Source organism: Plodia interpunctella, chromosome 8, assembly GCF_027563975.2.
Source record: "Plodia interpunctella isolate USDA-ARS_2022_Savannah chromosome 8, ilPloInte3.2, whole genome shotgun sequence".
NCBI lineage: Eukaryota > Metazoa > Arthropoda > Insecta > Lepidoptera > Pyralidae > Plodia > Plodia interpunctella.
In genome coordinates this window covers 3,448,205-3,459,821 of record NC_071301.1, presented here as the reverse complement: position 1 = coordinate 3,459,821, position 11,617 = coordinate 3,448,205, and the positions used below count along the sequence as shown (strand labels likewise).

Sequence of the window (11,617 nt, the reverse complement as noted above, 5' to 3'; positions counted from 1 at the left end):
CCTGGTACCCCCACCAGAGGGGAGGGGCGCCCTTGCAATGACCGCACGCATCGGCCGGCCTCATTGTTTTTAGAGTCAAATTTTACAATATATTGTTGTCTAGGGTATATGATATATTTTTATATATTATAGGGTTGGGAGGGTTATAAATCTCTTCGGATGCAACGTCTTGTATAATTATGGTCAAACGTCGCTAAGGTAAGTTTGTTTAACCATTAATTATACTTCGCCGTTGCATCCTCGAGATTTATTTAATTCACTATGTAGGATGTTTAGAGTTTGTAAAATTTGGAGTAGTACAGGATCAGTTATTAAAAGTCTTTTTGCAGTGAATAGTTTAATAACGAACTGAAAACTAATTAGCTTATACTTATTTAACGACTTATAAATGAAAATTAATTAATAATTGCTTCCGCGAAGTTGCTTCTGTCGTCACTTTCATTTAAAGGACGATTATAGAATTTAGCAAACGTAAAACTGTTTCCTGACCAACCAGCGGATTTTTTAATTATATCAACGGACAGCCCATGGCGGAGCGCCGCCGAGGTAGAAGCATGGCGAGTGCTATGGGCCGAAAAAATTTCAATATTTATCCCGCTTTCACTCATTATCTCCTTGATCCATCGACTTATAGTCGATGGGCTGGCATTATGAAATGGTTTCCTGGTGGTTAGGAACAATCGTTCTGTGTTGGCTATAGAACGATGACGTTTTGTACAATCTATGTAAGACAGAAGCGCCCTCGCGGGACATATTTCTTTTCTACCAGGAAAGAACGGAATTACCAAATGAGGCATGGAACGATTCATTTCTGAGGTTTTAATCATATCATTAATTATTATTTCAATTTTAGAATCATGAATTTTAATATTTGATAGTCTTATCAGCGACAATGTCTGAACTCGTTGTCCAGATGACAATGCGAGTAGAATTGCTACTTTTTTAGTAATTCTCGTTAATGATAATTCTTCGTTGGGAAAAAATTGAGCAACAAAATCAAGCACGGTATTAGGATCCCAGGTGGATTGGTATCTTGGGAAGCTAGGTCGGGATCTAAATACACCTCTCAAAAACCGAACGACTATGTCATTTTCACTAAATGATTTACCGAAAACTAAACCGAGTGCAGAACGATATGTATTTAAACTGGAGTAGCTAATACCGCTGTTAAATATAACGGTTAAGAATTCTAGCATTACGGGTAAATTATAATGTAAAGGATCACAATTCTTTTCAATGCAAAAATGCCACCACTTTTTTAATGCAACATTATACTGTTTGAGAGAGTTATTAGATAAAGACGATATTATTATATTGATTGTTGCTGGGTGAAGTGAGCGTCGTCCGAATATCGTCCTGACAATTGACATGATACCAGGGTAAGTGTCTTCCATCGAGGGTGAGGTTCCCTGGAAGGAGAAATTAATAAATTTTTATCTGGTTCAAAGAATATTGGTTCATGAGTCATGAGTGATTGTAGCAGAGGGTACCATGGTTGGCTTGGCCAATGTGGTACAACAATAATGCCATCTGCTTCATCATTTATAACTTTTCTGAGGCACTTGAGAATTAACGAGAAAGGTGGAAACATATAAAAGAAATTGGTAGACCAGTTTAAGGTAAAGGCGTCAACATTAGTGGCGGAAGGGTCTCTCTTCCACGATACATATTTTTTGCATTTCGCATTGATTCTAGAGGCGAAAAGATCGATTTCCGGTTCCCCGAATTCCTGAATTATTTCGTTGTAAACGGTGGAAGATAGACTCCATTCCGTGTCTATGTTCCCTCGTCTAGATTCTTCATCTGCTTCTACGTTTTCCCGAGATCTGATATATGAAGCATAGATATATAATTGCCTTTCCTCGCACCACTGCCATATTTCGCGAGTTATGTAATTAAGATGGGTAAATTTTATTCCACCCATGCGGTTTATATATGAAATGGCTACAGTATTATCGATACGAAGTAATATTTCAGAATTTCGTAAGTTGCTGGCGAAACATTTAAGTCCTATAAAGGCTGCCTTAAGCTCTAGAAAGTTTATGTGATATTGCGATTCTTGAGCGTCCCAAAATCCATTTGAACGTTCACCTTGACACATTAACCCCCAACCAGTTAAAGACGAATCGGAGAAGATTTCTAGAACGAATCGGCCACTACGAATAGGATTGTAAGACTTCATTATATGGGTCTTCCACCAATCAAAATCATGTCTTAGATTTTTATTTAATAACATATAGTCATCATAATTATCATTAGATTTCTTTAAGGCTAAAAATTTTTCTCGTTCGAATACCTTCGTATACATCCAACCATAAGAAATAGCAGGACAGGCGGATGTTAGTACCCCAAGATATTTTGCAAAATCTCGAATAGAAATTTTATTTTTCCTAGAAATTTTAATAGTTGATTCCAATATTTTTTGTCTCTTCTCTATAGGGAGTCCTAATCTCATATTATAAGAATCTAGCTCGAATCCTAGAAAAATTATAATTTGACATGGTACCAGCTTGCTTTTGTCGTGGTTTATTACAAACCCCAGAAATGTCAACAAGCGCACAGTTTCTGTAACACACTTTAGGCAGTCTTCATAGGAATGACCTAGGCACAAATAATCGTCCAAATAATTGACCAAGTAAAAACCTTTTTTCCTAAGACAAGTAATAACCGGCTTCATTAATTTTGTAAAAATATATGGTGCTGAAGAAAGTCCAAACGGTAGACACTGGAATTCGTAAGTATGTTGCTCAAATTTAAATCTTAAATATTTTTTTGACGATTCATGCATATTTATTAAAAAATATGCATCTTTTAGGTCAATGGTAGCTAAATAACAAAATCTAGACATTAACTTAGTAGCCGTCCTATGATCCTCCATTTTAAAATGTTGAGTGTCCACATACTTATTGAAGGACTTCAGATTAAGTATAAATCTAAATTTATTATTTGGTTTAGGTATCAAAAATATTTTTGATATATACTGACCAGGTTCATCATCACAATATCTTACGGCACTTATTTGTAATAATTTATTTAATTCTATGTGTAATGCATGGTTTTCAGTTTTTGAAAAAACTGTGTTCATCGGTTCTTTTGTTTGGAACACACCTTTGATGAGAGGAATTTCATAGCCTGAAATTATTTTTAGAATAAATTGGTCATCCGTGATGGATTTCCATCTGGACAGAAAATATTTTAACCTGCCAGCAAGATTTGGTACCTCTATCGTGTCCTGGAGCGAGGTCTCGCACGAGTCTTCGATGTCTCTTGGCGTCGATCTGTGGTCGGAGCTGATGTCTTCGCTGGGCGACAAATCGGTCGAGTTTTGGCCCCGCCCCGTCGATTGCCACGTTGATTTTGACGGGGAGGGCCCCTCCAGTTTCCCTGTTGTCCTGTAGTCTTTTTAGACGTCGAAACTTCCGCAAAATTTGTCTTCTTAATCTGTAGACCTGACTTCTCAGCAGATTTAGAGGCTTTTATCTTATCGGTAAGATTTTCACCGAAAAGAAGGGAATCTCTTTCTACGTCTTGAATCATATCCAAGAATTTTTTGTCTAAAGAATATGTAATTAATTTACGTCTATTTGATGTGTTTTCAAAGTGTAAGTCCAGTAAGATTTTGTTGACCTCAGAAAGGCGTTTAATTAGGTCTACCTTGTCCAGGTCTTTCTCGATAAGTGATGATATTATATTTGTCAAAGCAGCTATACCTAGACCAAGATATGCTTGTGCCCCTTCTAAACGCTTATCGCGATTTTTTGTAGAATCGTTTGTAACAGCTGCGATTTCGGGGTTTAACTTGGGGGCTTTGACTAACTGAAAATTTTCGGGTACCAAAATGTTCTCGGTAATCTCCTTTTTCTGTTCTCTCTTCAGCCCCTCACACAAGATCCGCCCCCAACGTTTAGATATCTCTTCTTGAATTCTTGGTCCAAAAACCTCCATTTTTTTCTTAGATTCTCCCAAAATGTCAAGTATATCGATAGGAATCCTATCATTGGGCTCGTCGACTGGGGTGGCTATAACAGGACATTCATCTTGTTTGCTTGTGGATGGCCCCGGATCAACAATGGCTGACTTTATGTTAGGACTATTGGGGGGCGACTCCTCTGGACTTTCAGCCACAGATTGTAGGGTCGGGGATAAGTCCCAATAAGCGTAAGGCGCTGTAAATATAAGTGAATAATGGTCACGATCTCGTCATGACTAAATGTACGCGTAATGGTATCATCGTGATCGCATCACGATAGTAAACCAAGGGTTCACATGACTACGATCGCATCGCAGTACTTTCATGTGCGCGACTATGATCGCATCATAGTACAATGCACTGTGTGTATTAAATATATTCTCATAGGTACTATTTAATAAATCTACTCCGAACTAAGCTGATTGTGTATAGAAAGTTTATTTCCATATAAATGTAGGTAGGTGGATAATTTATAACATTTAACACTGTGTGTTTTTCATTGTAATCCAATGTCATTTGTAATAAAATATCACTGGTCCAATTTTATCAATTCATAGGTTATTAACTATTATTTACGTAAAAATAGAAAATAAACTTACATTTATCACTACTGCACGAACTTTCCCGGCGTCGGCGTAGACGTTTTTCCAACTTCCGTATCTTTGCTTTAATATAATCCGAAGAATCCTTATTCTTTCTCTTACCCATAGTGGGTACTTAGAAATCACAAAAACAAATATCAAGATACTGTACTACGATGCCCGCACACAAAAAGCGAATGAGGCCGGCCGATGCGTGCGGTCATTGCAAGGGCGCCCCTCCCCTCTGGTGGGGGTACCAGGAACTATCAAATAAGTCGTTTCAATATGAAATTTTGAATTTTGACTCTAAAATTGTGCTACATGCCCAGTACATTAAAGAGTGGAACTACATAGTGAATTAAATAAATCTCGAGGATGCAACGGCGAAGTATAATTCAGCTTCTTCTCATCCCATAGTTATAAACAGAAATATTCTTGAAACTAAATTCAAATAATAACAGAAGATCCATCAATTTTACATCCAACAATTTTGTTAATCAAAAAGTTCACATCATACCATTAGCAATGCGTTTTGTCAACATATTTACAGAAGAGTATCTACAACACGCTTTATTCATAAATCGACAGAAATATGTCCGCAATATGCTTGGTCAAAAAGTCTTCAAAAATTATTCGCATCAAGCTTTGTTCAATTTTACATAGAAATACATCTATGACTATGTAATGTGGCCCTTAGTTTCTTCTTATGACTTCCATAAAAATATAATATAAATATTTTTAACAGTTTTATACGAAAGAGAATTGGAAAGAATCTTATAGGAGGCAAGGGAGGCAAGTGTGCCTGAGAAAGAACAGTAGTTCGGAGCACTAAATTGAATGACACCGAGCCTGCTTGTTTTGTAGAATTTAATTGAAAAACATTAACCGGTGGTGTTTCAAACCGAACAGAATCGAGTAATTCGAATCAGTACTATTCGAATCTATATGCTAAACGGTATGCCATGAATAAAGAAGTTCCACAAAAAATATGAATGTTGAAGCGATTTCGAGACATAAAAGGTAAAAAAAAAATATTCATAACGGTTATGATTTCGCAAATCAGCGTGAGATTTTATTGATAGGCTGCTATAAACTAATTTAACAATGTGTTGGTAAAGTGAAAACGTCAATAAATAATAATCATGAATTAAGATGTTTAGGAATTAATTTCTAATGTAAACACATTTATCTGACAAATGGCCAACGCCCACTTATTCTAATATGAAGTAGTGTGAAGAAATAACATAAAGTGACACTCCAGAAGTCCAAAAAATGTGAATTAAATGAATTAAATTGACTTTTTTAACGCCACGCCTCAAGTGGAGATGAGCAGGACATGTAGTGCGTATGGACACCGAGTGAAGGACCAGGCGTTTGCTAGAATGTAACCAGAAGAAGAGGTCGTCCAGCATAAAGATGGGTGGACGATATCAGGAAGAATGTCGGTCGGAGTTGGATAAGGAAGGCTAAAATGCCAATTAGTAAGGGGAAGTTACTAGTTGGAAGTTTGCAGATAAATAATCACTTTACACATCTTATTTTCATATGTGATTACATTGTATTTGAGAAACAAAAACTATTAGAACAATATGTTAAGTCTTCAGCTTTAAATCTTTTTTTGGATTTCTGTGGTAATTAATAATTTATACATTCTCATAAAAAGTAATGCTTACCGAAGTTGCAAATTTTGAGTTGGACAGCGATGCCCGTATTGAAATATTATTGTTATAATATTGCAACATAAAATCTTCACTACAATAAGTATTAAATGTTACAGTAATAATAACGAGTAAATAATTCGTATGACAGTTGTAAAATATCTAATTTAATTGTTCAGTGTAAATTAATGGGCATGTAATGAAGTCGTCCACAGTTTTGACTTTGAGATTTAACAGTTATTAATAATTATATGATAAGTTAAGCACTACAGCGTACACATTAAGTTTATTTTTATTCTTTATACTTATGAAGCGTATATGGCGAAGTAAGGGAAAGGGTTCTGCAGTGTAACACCGCAGGTTAATAAAAAAAATGCGAAGAATTTTGTAAAGACGAGAAATGGACGTCTATACAAAACATCATTTTCTCCGAAACGATCGGTCTACTAGTTTCCCGTTTGGACCATTTTCAAAATGCATTCTATTTATTTGTCCCAAATTGTACATTTTATAAATTTATAAGAACGATTTGTCTATTTTTTTAATCAGTCTACTTGTCTCAATGGACTACATTTGTTGTTCCTTTGAATTTTTCTTTCGTGTGGGCGCAACATTTTTTTCACACAAATCTCAGAAAATTTTCTTCAAATGTAACTTAAAAAATTCTCTTTCAGTAGACAATACCGTAACATTATATAGATATAATCGTTGATCATTTATCAAAAATTAAAATAGTTACCTACATACTTTTTTCTTATTGTTTTGGTTTTTAATGACTTATTAAAGTTAATTATTAATTAAATTTTTAATGTTTTTAGTTTTGTTTATTTATTGAGGAAAAAATGGTTCAAGTATGTACTTTAAATAAGTTTATCTCCTTAATTAGAAACTTCAATATAGTTAGAAAACTTCGAGAGATAATTTTAAAGCTAATCTTTTATTAAATAAAGTTGTCGTTAAATTTTACACATTATAACATGTGTCAGATCAATCATCAATCAACCCATAAAGTAAATTTTCTATGCTTCGACACGAATGAACTTTGCTATTCTCTTAGCACATAATAAAGCATTGATTATTATGTATTAAAACATTTTATGTGATATCGTATTTATTTATAAAGAATTACGAAATCTTTATATTCAGGCCTGATTTTATTTGATAATAGCCGCACCCCATGGATGATTCAGCTGTAGGCTTTTTAGCAGTAAGTTCAAATCAAAACTCACCAGAGTAGGTACTCATTAATTCGTATAAATATTCAAATAAAAGTTGAGCTGGGTATGAAGATGCGCAGATTTCGTAAGATTTATATTATATGATGTGCATGATTAACCAGTTACGACTTGTCATTTGATAGGTGACAGCGAGGTGTCAACCCTTGTCATTCTGACATCGATGAACTTGTAAAATATAATTGTTAAGTTCGTAATGGAGTTTATTATATAGTGTGAAATTCGTTGTGTCAACTTGGAAGTTTATTCCTTTTCATCCAACTTTAATTAAGCTTGAACATGAGGAAAATTTGGACTTATGTTTTGTAAAATGTTTGTGATTTAGATTGGGCATATTATCCAGTCTTCTTGTTCTTGGCAAGTCAGTACTTCCAACGACATATTAAATTTTCTCTGAAGTGTTCCGCCATTTTACCGCCTTTAAAAATATCTAAATATTTCTTTTATATATGTCTCTAGTTGTATTTGGATTAGTCACTGATTGTTATTTCTGTTACTAGTATTTTGTGTATGAAAATATCATCGGTTTATGACAACAAATAATAATGTTCTTAAATTGCAATGAAATAAGAGCTATTTTCAAGGATTGTCATGAATTGAAAAGATCGATCAATACCAATATTGTAACGGTATTTATCATACAAATTCATATCTTAAGGCATTAGAAATGAATTGGTATGACAAATACGGTACTCAGCCTGCGGCCACAGCAAAAATAACTCGCGTATTATGTGTTTCGTCGTGATCGTCAAGAGTAACCCCACTAAATTATAAATACGACTGGCCACCCACACGTGCTATGGAAATCAGTAGGTCACTAGAAGCTACTTTAATATGCTGGTTACGCTAGATTTGCGCTTTGATTCATACTACGTCCGTGGGCGCGAGACGTACAAGGTTGATGTACTCGAATTTGCGGTACCTTTATTTGAATATTCGTCTAGAAAAAAATGACCCGAAGAGATAGTCTTATAGTGGTGCAAATTAGTATCAAGGTCAGTCTGCTATCTCCTTGAGTTAGTCGGTTAGTGTAACGCCTAAAATCAACTTATGATAAATTGTTTATTGTGAGTGAGATAAGTGTCGTTTATTTGAGTGGTTTCCTATGTCGGAGTGAAAGCTTGTAGTTGATCATAAGGATTTAGGATAAATATTTAAGCTCAATATGAATTATGAAATCTTTCATGTTAATATTTATATTTTGTATATGCCATGCAGTTTTTGTTATCATTATTTTCATAAGAGACATACATTTTTCTATCTTCAAGCATTGTAATAATTTTAATATAGGTAATTATTTAATTACCCGTCCTTGCTTCAGTAGGCAAACGAGGTCCGTACGATTAGTTAATTTTCTGTAATATTAATCTAAAGGCTTTCCCGGTATCTCCGGATTTTTCGGGTTTTTACATGACCAGTTCGAATTTTAAAACATTAAACAAAATTTTAAACAACATAGCATCATTTAGATTGTGGTCCAAAGCTGGACGAATCCATAAGGAAAACAATTCATAAGGAAAATTATTTTGAAAATTTATTTTTTGATAAAACAAACAAAAAAAGACCGTTATACCTACACTATTATATATTTACAACACAACAACGTAATATAAATTTTGGCTTAAATATCTAATGGCATATTTATTTAGAACTGGATTTTAAATGTTTGTGAGGAGTCTGTAAATTTAATGTACCTACTTAAATATCCAATTAATTTTGTGATCTGGATATGCGTAACGCTTTCTGCTGTTTATCTTTAATTTATTTCATGGAGAATGATTTTAATTACAAACTCTGAGAAGGGTTTGTTACAAAAAAGGTTGATTGTGACCTGTGTGCTCCAAAAACGGTAATCCGAGATCGATATGTTAACGGATCCTGATTTTTTACAAGAATAAGTTTGTATGATGACGAATGCTTTTTCACCTCTTAATTGTTACATATAAATCAGTTAATATAACCAGGAATATGAAATCATTTTATGATGAAATAAATAAAATAAAGTTTAAAAATTGTTACCTGATTATTACCAAGGTACGTGCAGCGGCGTGCGAAATTTCTGAGAGGTAATAATTGATTTTGAGATATAGCATGACATTTTTTTTACCTTGTAGTTTATAAATACTATATGCAAAAAGTACAATACTATTGACTGGGATACTTAAGACCGCATCTACTTGTAGCCTTAAGTGTCCCAGTTTTTGTTCGACACGTATCAATGTGCTTTAATTTTTTTTTCATATGACAAACTTGCTTCATGCCTTCGTTTGTCTCAATTAATTATTATTAATTTAACAATACCACCCACTGCGTATGCGTTAATTGCATTTATGGTTTTTTGCAAGCACATTGTTGCAGCCAGTACCAGAGTTTCACGTAGAGTAAGAATCACGAAAGTAGTCCGGCAAGCGTGGCGCTACTGTTGCTGGAAATAACAAAGCGGCAATTGTTATTGTTATCAGTTCCTCATAATACCACAGGACGTCTTTGTGGTATCGTCTCTATCTTTGCAATGGTAGCTGTTTTAAGTTATATTTTGAGTAGTTAGTTCGCTAACGATTTTCTGAACACCGTGTACACATTATAAGCACCTGGCGTAACGTCCAAAGCTGTGTCATTGGTTAACGATTGAACATATTCTGTCAATTGTCATATTCAAATAGAGTGATACTATTTGACAATTGTCAGGACCTGACAACGATTGGGATATATAACATTCTTATATTATTTTTATTGTGTTATTTATATTATTAAAAGTTAAAAAAGCTTTTGTCATACTACTCTGCCTATGGAAGAGAAATATCATAGAACTGGAATTCTTTGCTTCACTTATGGCCTGTTTTACCACTTTCAGATAAAATGACATATTGTAATCCGACAGATAAATTAACCTGTTACATAAATCTGCCTGATGAAAACAGGTCCTTCGAATGCTCAGTCAATGTATAATAAAATATTTAATTATAATAACACAAAATGTATTTATTTTAAGGCAGGTCATTGTTAGCCCAATGACTTTTGTAAAAGTAAACATAGTAATTTAAGAAAAAGTTAATAAAACATAACATAGTCGTCTATGACGTTTTGTAATATTATAGGAAATCAATTATGCATAATGAATATAGGTTGAAGTACTGCAATTGCTATTAAGCCTAAATTAGTGCAAGTACAGAAAATAAGCTCATTATTAAAAAGATAAAACATATATATTTATATGTATACATTATATTGTATTTACATTTTTTGTGATGAGATAATGTAAAAAATAAATCACATTTTTTTGTGACAGTACATTTTTTGACATTACAATTTTCTACATAATTTTCATAGTCACTGCGCTCTATAACTCTATTACTTTATAAAGCTAACAAATGCGAAAAATCTTATAAGTTTTAAATTCTTGTGTTATTGTTTTCATTTTAATTAAAAATGCATACACAAACCCTTTATATATATTCAGTTTAAGTTTGACTCGGTTCACCGCTTGTGGACCGGAAGATCTCAGGTTCGATACATATCGTGAGTTGGTGAAGGAAAACATCATGAAGAAACCTGCACTCTAATCGATAATTTATCATTTAGTGTGTGAAATAGAAAAGGCTGAACTTAACCTTCAACCATGATATGATTGAAGGAGAGGGGTATAAGTGAATTATTATTATGTTTCTCCTCTTTTGGAATTCACGGCACTAAGTCCGGTCCTTTGAGAGGCTTGCGTGGGGATAGGAATAGGGGAGGCCCTTTGGAGAGTTTTAGTAGTATTGATCTATGGAATGATATTTGAATGAACTTAAAATGAGCTATTGCAAAGAGTTCGGACACCAGTCATAATCATGATAACTCACTATTAAGTGGCACTGGATGGGCCCCTCAAATCAGTCGCCGTGATTGGCGACAAAGGGGCAACATTGACGTGGGCGGCTAAGGGTGTAGAGAGGTGAGTCTGCGGGTCGCGAAATCGTGGTGATCCAGTCAGACGCCCCCGGCGTTATGATATTTTACACTTCCACCCGAGCATATAGCTCTCGCGACTCCACTCTGGCCGGCTGGTGAAGGCAAGCCAGAGGTAGGGGTCCCGTTACCTTTCGGTTTCCACTCCGACCTTGGGGAAGGAAGGCGGAGGTGAGGAACAGGGGCCTCCCCTGGGAGCACTCAGGTCCGTGGGGTCGCTAC

At 34.7% G+C, this 11,617-nt stretch overlaps 1 protein-coding gene across 1 annotated transcript; it reads right to left on the bottom strand.

The window, feature by feature from the left end:
- Positions 1-973: 973 nt before the first annotated feature.
- On the bottom strand, positions 974-4,678 carry LOC128672158 (uncharacterized). Its single transcript, XM_053749106.2, has 3 exons — positions 4,570-4,678; positions 3,221-4,166; positions 974-1,409 (listed from the first exon to the last, which is right to left on the bottom strand). Exons 1-2 carry the CDS (start codon positions 4,676-4,678, stop codon positions 3,223-3,225), a joined length of 1,053 nt encoding a protein of 350 aa, XP_053605081.1. The 3' UTR covers positions 974-1,409; positions 3,221-3,222.
- Positions 4,679-11,617: the final 6,939 nt, after the last annotated feature.

What these genes read in the sequence shown, in the direction of transcription:
- LOC128672158 (XM_053749106.2), bottom strand. Translation starts at nt 4,678, where the DNA reads ATGGGTAAGAGAAAGAATAAGGATTCTTCGGATTATATTAAAGCAAAG. An exon ending in TTCGTGCAGTAGTGATAAAT is followed by an intron (nt 4,167 to 4,569) that starts GTAAGTTTATTT and finishes TTATATTTACAG; the next exon opens with CGCCTTACGCTTATTGGGAC.